Source organism: Raphanus sativus, chromosome 6 (genome assembly GCF_000801105.2).
Source record: "Raphanus sativus cultivar WK10039 chromosome 6, ASM80110v3, whole genome shotgun sequence".
NCBI classification, from domain to species: Eukaryota; Viridiplantae; Streptophyta; class Magnoliopsida; order Brassicales; family Brassicaceae; genus Raphanus; species Raphanus sativus.
In genome coordinates, this window is record NC_079516.1 from 20,838,420 (window position 1) to 20,853,182 (window position 14,763).

General features: G+C 28.8%; 3 protein-coding genes across 3 annotated transcripts in view; 1 reads left to right on the top strand and 2 right to left on the bottom strand.

Annotated features, from left to right (window-relative positions):
* The first annotated feature begins 3,884 nt into the window (after positions 1 to 3,884).
* LOC108807064 (60S ribosomal protein L11-1) lies at positions 3,885 to 5,226 on the top strand. The gene is made up of 5 exons (XM_018579302.2): positions 3,885 to 4,022; positions 4,116 to 4,223; positions 4,324 to 4,366; positions 4,452 to 4,647; positions 4,806 to 5,226. Exons 1-5 carry the CDS (start codon positions 4,020 to 4,022, stop codon positions 5,002 to 5,004), a joined length of 549 nt encoding a protein of 182 aa, XP_018434804.1. The 5' UTR covers positions 3,885 to 4,019; the 3' UTR covers positions 5,005 to 5,226.
* Positions 5,227 to 6,982: 1,756 nt separating this feature from the next.
* The window catches only part of LOC130496242 (ras-related protein RABA1c), a 38,064-nt gene continuing 30,283 nt past the window's right edge, over positions 6,983 to 14,763 (bottom strand). The window contains exons 2-3 of the mRNA XM_056988166.1: positions 7,880 to 8,119; positions 6,983 to 7,601 (exon numbers count right to left, since the gene is read on the bottom strand). Of these exons, the coding sequence (XP_056844146.1) occupies positions 7,172 to 7,601; positions 7,880 to 8,100 (651 nt within the window). The 5' untranslated portion in view covers positions 8,101 to 8,119 and the 3' untranslated portion in view covers positions 6,983 to 7,171. The remainder of the gene's footprint in view (positions 7,602 to 7,879; positions 8,120 to 14,763) is intronic.
* Positions 12,648 to 13,699, bottom strand: LOC130496241 (uncharacterized). The gene has a single exon (XM_056988165.1). It carries the CDS (start codon positions 13,639 to 13,641, stop codon positions 12,832 to 12,834), a length of 810 nt encoding a protein of 269 aa, XP_056844145.1. The 5' UTR covers positions 13,642 to 13,699; the 3' UTR covers positions 12,648 to 12,831.

Here is a 14,763-nt window from a genome sequence, read left to right on the forward strand (position 1 = left end):
TTAAGTTGTTTTTAAAACTGTTTTGTGATTTTGATAAAATTTGTATGAAGGCATAATTTAAATTTTTGGATTGGGGCATTATAAGAGGTTAGTCCGGCGCTGATTGGTTCTATAGTTATTACGAGATTTCGATCCGTGCGTTTGTACGGATGTTCTATTTAGATTTTATATTATTTAATTTTTAATGTGATTTAATATATGTTTTTTATTTTAAATTACCAATATTAAATATCTGTTTAATATGTATTTCAAACACAATAATTTTATAGCAGATTTGATCAAACTAATTTAGTAATATATTAAACAATAAATATTGTCTCATATAGCCTTAAATGTTGTTTTGTTTCTTATTATATCATTATTAACTTTTGTTTTATATTGAATGTATTTTTTTAGGAAATAGAAATAATACCGTTATAATAAGTTTTTAATACTTTTTGTTTTAAGGTTTATTTTGAGTTTTGAAATAAGTTATATACATAATATAAATGGACTATATATTTTTGTATAGAAAATTTGATATATGTTATTCATGTAGAAAACTATTAAATTATGAATTGAATTATTATATACTCCTTCCATATCCGAATTATTAATATTTTAACTAAAATAAATTTGCTTTTGAAATTAAAACAATAAATAAAATTTAAAAATATGAATGGTGAAACTTTATTGGTAAAAGTGTAAAATAAAAAAATGATAAATAAAATATATTATTATTATTAATATGTGTGAATATGTTAAAACATCAACTTTATATACAGATGGAGTATATGATATAAACAGATTTTACTATATACTCGATTTTTATCTTAATAAGTGATTGTCGATTTTTTTTAGGAATCTCTTGGTAAAATAATTAATGTTCATTTATTTTCAAAAAATTACCAAATATTAATATATATTATTTGCCTATTTGATAGGGTTTAATTAAAAACAGAATGTTACATTATATTTGAAAAGATTACTAATCATTTTTTAAATAAATCCTACCAAATACTATCAGTGATTGTCAATCTAGACTATTAAAGTAAGATCCTATTGTTAAAAATTTGGATTATATCCTTGCTTTTTAAGTTATTTACAATAATATGATATTTCTTTATTAGATGTTGTTTTAATTATTTTCTTCATTATTCTCTCTTTTCCTTTTTTGGTTGAATTGATGCTAATAGTTTAGTCAAGTTTGGAAACATATATATTCAGTTAAAAACGTCGACCATTATATAATAATGTGAATACAAAATTTAAAATCTCTTTTATCATTTTCATTTCAAAAATGTGCTACTATATTTATTATTCTAAAAATATATCCACTATAACTTTTTATATAATGATTTTTAATGTTATTTTTTTACAGTTTAGAATTTTCTTACAAACACTAAACTAAAAACTATCAGTATTTTTATCAAATAATAATGAAAAATTTATTATGTTTAAATTTTTTGAAAATGAAAATTCAGTACGCAAATTTGATATTATAATATGCAGAAATACCAGAATATATAAACAAATATTTTAACAAACAATCTACTAATGTGTATAAAATCTTTTTAATAATAACAATTTTGTCTAAAAAAATATATTATTGAACAAAATATTATCAAATACAATTTTATCAACTAAATTATATCCATCAGTTAATATAATAGAGAAGGATTGTAAATAGACAAATTATACAATTTTAATTCTCATATATGTATATTTATATAGAAATTTAAATAAATTCAAGAAATTAATAATATTAACAAATTATTTATGTCAACACATAATAATACGGTTTATATATCAAATGTCAGGTCTATCTATTCAACCACAAGTTTGGGTCAAATATAAAAATATTGATTGAAACTCAAGTATTATAATAGAAAAACTTAAAAAAAAATTAAGCAAACAAAAAACAATTAAAATTATTATTTTATAATAAAAAATTTAGAAATTCATATATATTTTATCAAAAAAATCAACAAAAAATATCCGCGCTTTTAAAGCGCTGATCAAAATCTAGTGTTACATTATATTTTCAAATAATTACCAATAAATTGATTTATAGTCTTTGGTAGGGTTTATTTGAAAATAGAATGTTACATTATTTTCAAAGAAAGATATTTTACCTTAATAAGTGATTGTCAACTATTTAAGAATCTTTTGGTAAGATAATTAATGTTCATTTATTTTCAATTAATTACTAATAAATTGATTTTCGGTATTGGTAATGTTAGCTATATTGGCGGTTTACATTTGAAAAATAAAATTAATTAATATTCCCTCCGTTTCATATTACTTGTCGTTCTAGGTTTATGCATACGGATTAAGAAAACATTTAATTTTACATATTTACAAAATAAAAACATTATTACCAATACACCTAACCATATATCAACCAATAGAAAAATAGTGTAGAGAATGTTGTCAATAAATTTTGCATTGAAACGAAAATACTACTTCTAAAACGACAAGTAATTCGAAACGGAGGGAGTAATTGAAACAAATCCAAAACGTGTCTTTGCTAAGTAGAGTCTCATAATGAATTGTAATTAAATGAACTAGATTTCGACCCGCACAACCATGCGGATGTTTATTTTCATTTAATATTTGTATAAACATTTTTTCCATTAGTAATAGACAAAACGTAAATATAATATATTTGTGAAAACAAATATACTGCCAAAAATTTGTTTGTTAACAGAACTTATATTATAGGAGTAGTTATTATAGTAACTAATATATAAGGTCATGTAATAAGCTAGAAAATATTAATAAAAAATCAATGAAGCATAATAAATGAAGCATGGTTTTGTAAAAGGTGCATTTAAAAAAGATCACACATGAAATAAGTTGTGACTTCTATTTTAATATAATAGATGTAGTGAAGAAAACAAATACTCATTCAAACTTGTGGCACTCTCTTGTAAATATAAAGAAAAGATAAGGGTTAAATACTAAATTTACTTCTGTTTTAATAGATTAGGTTTTTTTTTGAGAAAATGGTTTCTATACATTTTTTTATTTTATATTTTATTTTGCATACACAAATTAAAAGCCATAGCATAGGTCAACAAATATTTGAACTGTTCCTATACTTTTAGAACAAAAAATGTAAAAATCAAAACCAAACCGAAAGCCTAACTATCTGAAATACATTATATATATCTAAACTATTAACTATATCTATATATAGTTTTTAAATTATCAAATATTTTAGAAATACTACTTATAATTCGTGCTCATCAAAAACCAGATTATTCTATTAGTTTTTATCCAAAATATTTTTAGTTATCATAACTCCTATAAAGAAAATCATCCAAATATTTTTTTATTCAAAATATTTAAATTTATTCGAAGTGTCCGGTATTTTATCAAAATCCTAAAAATATCCGGTATTTTATCAAAATCCTAAAAATGTGATTTTCCAAATTATTCAAAATTATCCAGAAATATGAACCGAACCTAAACCAAATTGAACTCCAAATTTTGTTTTCTAAATCAAGGAAAAAAACTAAATAGTCAAAATGAAACCAAAACTAAATTTATAAATAATCGAACGGTTCTTATATTCTTGGACTGAAAAAACATAAACTACAACTGAATCGGAACCAAAGCGGAAAAATTGGAATTGAATCGAAAACCAAACTAATGCTTAAGCAAACAAACGGATTAAAAAATCTAGTTATAACTTAAATTCATAATATTTGAACTGCATTGTAGTTACAGCAGGCCCAAGACCAAAACACTAAAATGACATTAGTGAAATTTTTTTTTGGCAATAATGAGAGTTAAAATTCCTTTAGAAAAGTATGTTGGTAAAATTGAGTTTTGTATTAAAGGGGAAAAAAGTATATGATATCTAATTGTCCAAATACAAATCTATTTTTATGCGATAGCCCAAGGGCTTTGCAACTTTGGCCCATTATAGTTTAAGAAACCCTAGTTCCGTCCAATATAACTCATTTCTCTTCATACCCGACGCAGCTTCGTTTCCACAACTCTCTGTTAGTTCGATTGTTGATCTACTTCAAATGGTACTTCCCTCTCTTGTAGCTCGAGTCAATGGTTATCTTGTCTGTTCAACTGATTCATGTTTTTGTTTGTCCCTTTATCTGTAATAATTGTAGGCGTCGGAGAAGAAGCTATCGAACCCCATGAGGGACATTAAGGTCCAAAAACTTGTTCTTAACATCTCCGTTGGTGAGAGTGGTGATCGTCTCACTCGTGCCTCCAAGGTCCCTTTGTTTTTCATTTATAAAATCGTTACTTTACGATTCTCCGTCATGAAGTTTTAGGACAGTGTGTGTCTGAACCGTTGTGTTTGGTCATTATTAGGTTTTGGAACAGCTCAGTGGACAAACCCCTGTTTTCTCAAAGGGTATGTGACTGTATTTGGTATATTAGATTTTAGTTTTCATTTTATAATTTTGTAATAATGTCTTTACTGATTTTGGTAATAACAGCAAGGTACACTGTGAGGTCTTTTGGTATCAGGCGTAACGAAAAGATTGCGTGCTATGTTACTGTGAGAGGTGACAAGGCAATGCAGCTTCTTGAGAGTGGTTTGAAAGTTAAGGAGTATGAGCTTCTCAGGAGGAACTTCAGTGACACTGGTTGCTTTGGATTCGGTATCCAAGAGCACATTGATCTTGGTATCAAGTAAGTCTTTTGTGTTTAGTCTGAACTTCGTTGATGATTGGTTCTTTTACATTATATTGTTTGCATATATAGATAGACCTATCTATAAAGATATGTCACTAATTGTTTGAATAGTATTGTATTTTTGATTTTCATGTATCTTTGTTCTGTGCATTTAGGTATGATCCTTCTACGGGTATCTACGGAATGGACTTCTATGTAGTTCTTGAACGTCCAGGATACCGTGTGGCTCGTCGACGCAGGTGCAAGGCTCGTGTTGGCATCCAACACAGAGTGACTAAGGATGATGCAATGAAATGGTTCCAAGTTAAGTATGAAGGAGTTATCCTCAACAAGTCTCAGAACATCACTGGCTAAACTAAAACTTGAATCTTCATAGATTTTTTGTTGATTCTAGCTTTTGTTTTTTTTAAGTTGTCATCTTTACGATTTCTGGATATTTAAGAATCGCTTGTTCTAGTAAAACCTCTTTTTGACGTCAGTGGGGTAGAAATTAATTTCCAGAACCTTCTTTTATGTTTACCATCTATGTCGTTTAATTTTCCAAGAACCTTCTTAATCGACATGTCATTTATGTTTTTTTTGTTTTTTCTCGAATTTTCCATCTTTTTTACACTCATCAAAACCCTGGGACCAAGCAACCGCGCAGAAAAAAATTCCACTAAGAAACATTGGGCTGTGACACGAATTTCCTAGTAACTAAGTGAAGAGAAGAGACAGTACACACTATACAATCAAGAGATTTAGTAGACGTCAAGGGTCTGAATGGTAACATTCAGTCGAAGTCTAATGGTAACATTGTAACATTCGAAGCCTAACTACTCTTGATGTATCACAGACCATAAGATTCCCAAACTGATTTATGACCATAAGATTCCCAAATTGATTTATGCACAGCCAATTCACCAATTTTTTTTTCTTAAACTTATTAGAGAGACAGTGGAAGCTAAAGATCAATGATAGTTTAATGACTTTCTTGCTCAGGTCAGTATTCAAACGGAGGAAATCTCCGTTATTGTTGTTGTTGTCTGAATCAAGACATCTAAAGCAGTTCCAGTTCTTAACTGTTTTATCATTCCCATCTTAAAGTGACCAGAATCATAGTAGAAGCAAGAAAAGATGATCATCCGTTGCATACCACCTTAACCAATCAAGAAATTGAAATGATATCATTTCACAGAAACTTAATTATAGAGATAATAAGGCCATTATTTAGAGATAAGGATAACTTGTATATTGTGATTATCCATATTACAAAGTCCCCGATGATTAGGACTTCATACCTTGTATATATATTTTTGTAGTTATGTAAATACAGACAACACTTTTATATTATTTAACGGTATCAGAGCATATACAATCATGGTTCGTTGATCACACCGGTGATTTTCAAAGGGGATGTATTCAATTTAATATTTGATGTAATTTGATTTTTAATGGGGTTTTAGATGATTGCATAGATTTATGTGACTTTTGTTAAATTACTCTAGACTATCACCTAAAATTATGGGATTTGAGTTTAAATTTTTTAAACAAAGAATATCTACCCAAACACCCTAAAATCACCTGAAAACTTTGAAAAAATATATAATTGAGAGTAGTTGATTTGTATCAAAATGATAAATTTAATGGTATTCAAACATGAATTTAAAATTTTATTTAAAATTCAGTGTTATTGAACTGACATTTTATAAAGTATTCTAAAATCTAGTGTTATTAAAAATATGTTATGTTGTGGAGTTTACAACTTTTCAAGTGATTTTAGAGTGTTTGTGTGGAATTTTTTTAGTTAAAAAATAAAAACTTAGATCTTATGTTTATAGGTGATATTTTAGAGTGTTTTAATAAAAATCACTTAAATATCTGCAATTTATTGAAATTATCTAAAACTTTATTAAAAACCAAATCACCTCAAATTTTATATTGAATATATCTTCATAAACTCCACAATTTAAAATATTTTCAATAACATAAATTTCAGATTACTTTACAAAATGTTAAGTTAAATAACAATAGATTTTAAATGAGTTTTTAAAATTTGTGTTTGAATACACCTAAAACTATTAGTTGAATACACTCCTTAAATGTCATTTTTTTTAGTGTCATTTTAGATTTATACACATGTATTAAAAGTAATTTAATTTTGCATATTTTCTATGTTAAAAATATTATTATTTATACACTTATTCATATTTGAACCAATAGAAAAATATACCAAAAAATAAAATTAATAAATTTGCATAAAAATACTAAAATGACACTTGTTTTTAAAAAAAATCTTTACAACACGGAGGGAGCAGTATCTTAATCTTTCTTAGATAACGTAGTTTTGGGAAATTGAAAAAACATCAAAATTCAAAATCATTTTCTCAGGCAAGAACATCGATTAATTTATAGAACCAACAGAAATACATCACAAGAGCATTTAACCAATCAACCTAAAGCAATCTCTCATATTCGAACCACTTTTGAACACATAAACCCGGTCGTTACCACTAAACCAAGTGGTTCCACTCATTTATTATTAGTTTGAGCAGCATCCACCTTTCTTCACAGCAGAAACATCTTTACCAAGATCGATCTTGTCTCCTTTGGACGGAACATTAGCGGATTCGCTCGCAGCTTCCATGGCCTTTCTGCTCACAACGCAGTGAATCTGAGTGAGGACTTCCGCGAAAGCGTTCTCGACATTAGTGGAATCGAGAGCCGAGGTTTCCATGAAGTAAAGAGACTCTTTCTCAGCGAATGACTTCGCATCGTCCGTCTGAACAGCCACGAGGTGGCGGAGATCGGATTTGTTCCCCACGAGCATCACTACGATGTTTGGATCGGTGTGGTTTCTGAGCTCTTTGAGCCACGTCTCCACGTTTTCAAACGTGGAGTGTCGGGTTACATCGTAGACTAGAAGCGCTCCCACGGCTCCTCGGTAGTATGCGCTAGTGATGGCTCGGTACCTATGGAAAATGAAGCCATTATAACCAAACACAGAGGGAAAAGACCAAAACTAGAAAGCTAAAAGCTTTATTTTTTTTAAATTAAAAAAAAACATAGAATGTGATATTATAAATCTCCAGTGAGAACAAGAGTCAAGAATCATTGGAATGAAATTACTGAAACTGATCTACCTCTGTACAAATAACTAATGTTTGGTTTCTCTAGCTGCAAATCTAGATCTATTATTTTGGAAGAGATAAAGCAAAATGAGAGATGAAATGAGAGAAAAAGAAGAGACCTTTCTTGACCAGCAGTATCCCAAATCTGGGCTTTGATGACTTTATCGTCAACATTCAAGCTCCTAGTCGCGAACTCGACTCCGATGGTTGATTTGGACTCGAGGCTGAACTCGTTCTTGGTGAATCGTGAAAGCAGATTGGACTTTCCAACACCAGAGTCACCGATGAGAACAACCTTGAAAAGGTAATCGTATTCATCGTCTGCTTTGTAACCCGCCATTGAGAGAGAGAGAGAGAGAGAGAGAGAGAGAGAGAGAGATCAAAATGTTTTTTGTGCTTTTTTTAAAAAAAAAAAGCTGAAAAACCCTAACGAGATTTACGCCAGGATTTTGTTCTCTAGATCTTTTCGACTTGTACAGAGAGAGAGGAACGCGGAATTGGAAAATATCAGGCGGAGAACGAGAAAAGGACTCGTGTCGTGTCGTTCTGTCTTTATCAGATTTTGTGTAGTTTAAATTACTTTAACACCCTCTAAGGCCTCTCGTTACTTCGCCATTTCAGGTTATCTTATCTTTTTTTTTTTTGTAACTTTGCAATTGTAAAAAGAATAAAAGTTTGATCAAAAGGAAAAAAGAATAAAGTTAATGCGTCTGCCGGATATCGAACCCGGGCCTATTGGTTGGAAGGCAATTATCATAACCGTTAGACAAAAAACACTTTTGTTTCGTTTTCCGGAAACCATATTTATAAAGGCAGTTGAAATTGTTTTGGCGTTATGATGCATGGAATACTAGCAGACAGTAGGGGTGGAAAAAAACCCGAACCGAACCGAACCAACCAAACCGAAATTAAACCAAACCAAACCAAACCTACTCTTTATGTAACCTAACTGGTTCATGTTTTACTCAACCCGAACGGTTTGGTTTGGTTTGAGTTCAAACCGAACCAAACCGATAATCCAATAATATACTCCCTTTGTCCAAGTTTATGTGATGTTTAGGTTATTGCACATAGATTAAGAAAACACATATTTTTATTAACCTAACTGGTTCATGTTTTACTCAACCCGAACGGTTTGGTTTGGTTTGAGTTCAAACCGAACCAAACCGATAATCCAATAATATACTCCCTTTGTCCAAGTTTATGTGATGTTTAGGTTATTGCACATAGATTAAGAAAACACATATTTTTATGTAGTTTATCTTGGTAACATAAAAATACATTAAATAAAACTAGTTTAACCAATAATAAAAAAGTAAAGTATTTTATAATTGGTCATAAAATTCAAATCATATTAAATTCTATCTAGATTAGTGAGAACATCACTTAAATGAGACAAAATAAAAATCCTAAAACACCACCTAAAATGGGACAGAGAGAGTATATAGTAAATATATTAACATATTGTAAATTTTAGTTAAAGTTTTGTTTTTCATTTTTTCATAACTTCTATATCTTAAAAAAGAAATTATAAATACGATTCAAATAATACTATTATATATAAAATCATGTAGCATAAGTTTTTATATTCTCATTCTATCGTTTATGAGTTGATTATTTTTTAATAAAAGTATAAAACTGATGCCTTCATAATTTATAACCAAACTAGACCATAATAATGTAAACCGAACTAAATCTAAACTAAATCGAACTGAACCGAACCGAATTAAACCCAAACCGAACCCCAAACCAAAGCTATTTTGGTTTTAATTGGTTTAAGTTTTATAAAACCCAAATTATCCAAACCAAACCGAACCCGAAACTAAACCGAAATGCCCACCCCTAGCAGACAGGGCTGCGAGCAGAGAAAGTTGTTATCATGGTGGGACTGAAATGTTAGACGTTGTTCTATGACAATAAGCAAGATTTTATTCTTCTATACTGCCTCCTACTGCTTTTGATCTTGTTAAAATCGAATTTTTTAAGATCTTTATGTATATGAACTAGGTGATTTTCCCGTGCGCATGCACGGATATAAATATTTATAAAATTAATATATTAAATAGTTTACTATAATTTTTTATTTTTAAATTACTATGTAATTTATATTATAATCAGTATGCTATTTTTTCAAATAATATTATTTTATTTTAATCATAGGTATAATTTTGGATATATAAGATAATATCTAATTTTCCGATTCAACCATAATTTGTTTATTCTATAGATTAAAATATTGATTAGTTTTGTTGTTTACATTTAATTTGATATTGCCTTAGATTTGTAAATATATTTTAGAAAGATTATGTATAATTTAATATAATTTATTTTTAAAATTAAATAGTAAAAATAAATTAAAGTTTTAATTGACTCAAAGTTACTGATATTAATATAACAACTATAGTATTATGAAACCTCATGCATATATATAAATTATAAAAAAATAACTTAGTTGCAATAGTTGGTTAATATATATTCATAATATTAATTGAGATCTCATATTAGTTAATAGTATGTTACATTGTTCTATAGTTTATATTTATAAAAATATTAACAATAATACATTATATTTAGTTAAGTGTTTGATTTTGTATTAAAAATTTAGATTAGTCCAATTACTCAGTTTGTGGATATATTGTGTTACATATATTCCTTCAAACTAAAATTTATTATTTCTAGTTTAACTCAACCAAATTGAATTAATTGTATTCCTTTGGTTCTTCATCATAGATATGTAAGTATGTTACTATCTTTTATAGTTTGGTATATGTTAATTTACAAAAAAAAAATTAGAAAGTAAAGTCATGATCGGTACGAAGTTGCATAAAAATAACTTATAAACTTATAAAGTCAAGATTATTTTCTGAACTTTCTTTTTTTTTTATAAATTACATCACATATAAAAATGTTTTCATCATAAATTTTCTAAATACTTTCTTTATTATATATTTGATTTGGAAAAATATAAAAGGATACTTAATTAGAAAATAAAAAATGCATTTTTATTCATTAAAATATCTTGTGTTATGTTATTTATTTTTTGTAATAAATTTGAGAAATAGATTAATTAAAATAAAATAATTATATTAAAATATATATTATGTTGTTTAAGATTATCTTTTAAAGGGATAATTATTTATTTACTCTAAAATCAAAATTATTTTGTTAAGTTTCCTTTTAATGAATCGCATTATATATATAAGATATCTTTCTTTTTTAAAATTTACAATTTTTTTTCATTATATAGGTTATTTAGAGAAGGAAACCAAAATAAAAAGGATTTTTTTTTAATAATGACAAATAGATATATTTGATTCACTAAGAGTACTATTGTAATTAACCATTATAAGAATTAACGTGAGCGCGACACATAGGAAACTGACTTCTCAAATAATATTATAGAGATTAAAACTAAACAATATTTTTAAAAAATTTAGATATCTAAAAGAAACTAATGATATTACAATTAAAATTTTATTTACTTTTTTAAAAAATGTAGAAAAGTTTGAAATTTTAGTAATAAAAATTTTATAATTATAAAAGTAAAATTAAATAAAATTTCGAAATTTATAATTCAAATTTGAATATATTTATTTTAGGGATGATTTATGAGTTATTACCATATTTTAAAAATTTTACCAAAAATATAAATCGGCATTAATTGTAATGTATGAATTATTGCCATATTTTATAAAGTTTACCAAAAATATATATCAGCAATAAATCTTATTGTCCATGTCATATTTAAGTATAAGCCATGTCATCAATTTTAGTAACCATGTCATCATTTTTTTTTTGAAATTGATTGTGTAGACGACATGTGGCAAAATCACTTCGCAAATATAGTCTAGGGGATAGGGTGGGCGTTTGGGTTGCATTGGAAATTTTGGATTTTTGGGTATTTCGGTATAGGGGTGTAGAACCCGTTCGGACATTTCTGGATTTCAAGTTGGATTCGAGTATTTTTAGTTCGAATTCAGTTATTTCGGATCGGATTTGGATATTTAGATTTTTAAAAAATTCATTTTTTAAGTTTCTTGTAACTAAAAATTTAGCTTTCGATTAACTGACTTTTTATTTTTAATAAATTGAATGATTAGTAGATTCGAAGGTATTGTTTTAGCTATTGTTTTTATCTTATGAGTTTTGTATCTGAATTTATCCAGCATCTGAAATGTTAGACGTTGTTATATACAGTTTTATCCACTCATCACTTTATCTAGCATCAAATTCATTGTCGTCCAGCGGACAGCGGTTAGGATATCTGGTACGGTTGTGAAGGCAAAAATCAATTCAGAGCTAATATGCATCCATATTACTCTTGTCTAAAAGCAATAGCTTATAGAAACAGAGTAAAACTGTAAAATAAGGAACAGCAGAGACAATAATGGTCTCAGAGAAAAACACATTCTATTTTGAAAAAGCTTGATATCAAATTCTCTCTGTAATGTTATTTACATTCCACCAAAACGTCCTCTATCTCCAATCTTATTACTATTATCATTATATTCATTTCTTGCATCTCTTCTCTATGACTGAACTTCGTGCTGCTCCATCAATCCCAGATTCTCTGTCAAACACTGCTCCTAAAGGACATCGTTAACCCCTATTTTTGGAGCAGGCGCAGTGACAAAATCTGAGTTCATATCAATCTTTGTTGGCTTAGGTCAGATATTGACAATACTTGGACCCTCCGCACATTTAACCGACTTATTTGCATCAAGGTGGACGACACACACCACCACTCTTATCGCATGCTTCCATTACGAAACTCCAATATGAACTATGAAGACCCAGGCCATTTAAAAGTGGAACACCAACTGATTTGATGTTCTTGTCCTCTTATAAAACTATCCATTACCCCCAAAAATTAAAATGCAAAATTAGTTCATTAAAACCTTTTATTTCAACCACAGAAAAAAACACTAAGAAAACAATAAAAAGATAAACAAATATCTTTCCACGAGGAGGTTTACACAAACACAAGACAGTTGGAACAAACAAAGCTATTGTTCACTCACTGTCTTCATAATTAAATCCTCTAATAATCAAATTAACTAATAAAAAAAAATCATTCACCCCTTCCGACAACAAACTCCTTCAACGCAACTCTCATATCTTCACACTTGACACAATCACCACCACACAGAAACTCACCGAGTTTCTCCAGCTCATCATCCTCCAAATCATCGCAAAACTGTTTAATCGGAACCGCGTTCTCCGGTTGAAGCGCGTAAGCGTTTGGATTATCATCAACGATCACCACGCGCCTCAAGTCTCTCATCACAAACCCCAAATCCTTCACCAACCTCCCATCGATCTCGCTGCACGCGTCTCTATAAAAGCTCCGTGAGATCACGCGCCTCTCCGGATCCAGCTCGTCGAGCACGAGCGTGGCGTACTCTCTCAAACCCGCAGTGAAGACGACGACCTGGTACTTCTCGCCGATCTTCTTCAAGAAATCGTCTACTCCCGGCCGTTTGATCACGTAAAAGGTTAAGATCTGACCGTCGATCTTGGGCTTCACTACAAAGTCGTAAGGGACTTGGGGTTTCTCCATGGATGAGTGAATGAGCGTCTCGTCTAGATCCAACACGATTGTCTTCTTCGTCTCGTCGAATGGTTTAATAGATCTGTTGTGAATCAGTGGATACGGAGTTTGGAGATTTGGTTTGAGGATTTTGAATCCTTTGGTTCGTTGTCGACGAGAGAATAAACAGAGGATGGTTCGGTGACATCTGTAAATAGATTTGTTGATGGAGGCGATGACGGTGGTAGCCGCTGGTGATGGTGAGCATCCGATCTGAGTCTTCCGGTGACAGCGGATGTAGTTTCTACTGATTGATTTTGCTGACTTCTTTATGATGAGTTTCGTGGCCATCGAAGAAATAGATAGAGAGAGATGAGTTTGTGAGTGAGAGAGAGGAGAGAGTGATGGTGGTGTTTAAATTAGGCTTGGTGTAACGGTCATGTCTTTTTTCTAGGCTTGGATCCGAAGCTAGATTCGGAAGAGCAGTGTCTCAAGTTTACTTTGGGCGTTGTACTATTACAGTATTACCGTTGGAAAACTCTATATTAATACCTATGACCAAATAAGAAAATAACAAGATGATACAGACGAAAATTTTATATCAATCTTTGTTTATTAAATGGTTTTAATATTTTGTAACACTACAACCTTTGTAAATTATAAAATGATGAATATAAATATTGGTCGTTAAATATATCATCGTTGTTGAAGAATTAATATATTACAATTCATTTTAATTATTTTAAAGATTTCATATTAGAAAAAAATGAGTTTTACGGTTGACACAAATCACCAAAAAGTATATAGGTAATATCGATTGTAAAATAATGAAATTGAATTAGGTTTTTAGCTCTCGATTTGTTTATTATTGACTCTTTATATGTGATTTCATTTTCAATATCTATAAAATTGTGATTTATTTTCTATATCTATAAAATTGTGCTTTCATTATCGTCTATGTTTCACTAATAAGAGTTTTGTTTCCTTTTTAACTTATTACTAGATAACAACCCGCCCTCTGGGAGGGCGGGTATTGCTTCTTATTAAAAATAAATAATTCTGACATGTATACTTCAGATGTATATATTATATAAAATTAATATTAAGATGTGTAATACAATTTCGAGCAATATATTTGATAAACTATATTATGTTTTGAGTTAATGAAAATAGTTTTGTCATGTTAAATAGTATTGATTACTTTGATATAAGTTAACTAAAACACTAAGATCATTTATTATTTAGAGCTAAATTATATAGTACAAATATAATTTTTATGTTGTTAATTGTAAAAACTAAATAAATTGTAATTATTTTTACATTATAAGAACAAATAATTTTATCATAATATTAAAATTTATCAGACATTTATATATATATATAGTTATTTATCAATATTATTAAAGAAAAAGGAAAATAATGTTAATGTCTTGTATCTCAAATTGTTTGTTATGTTTACAAAAATAACATGGG

Bases quoted from the DNA above. Each gene is read 5' to 3' on its own strand.
- LOC108807064 (XM_018579302.2), top strand. The intron at 4,224-4,323 runs GTCCCTTTGTTT...GGTCATTATTAG, and splicing joins GTCTCACTCGTGCCTCCAAG to GTTTTGGAACAGCTCAGTGG. The intron at 4,648-4,805 runs GTAAGTCTTTTG...CTGTGCATTTAG, and splicing joins CACATTGATCTTGGTATCAA to GTATGATCCTTCTACGGGTA.
- LOC130496241 (XM_056988165.1), bottom strand. From the start codon at position 13,641: ATGGCCACGAAACTCATCATAAAGAAGTCAGCAAAATCAATCAGTAGA.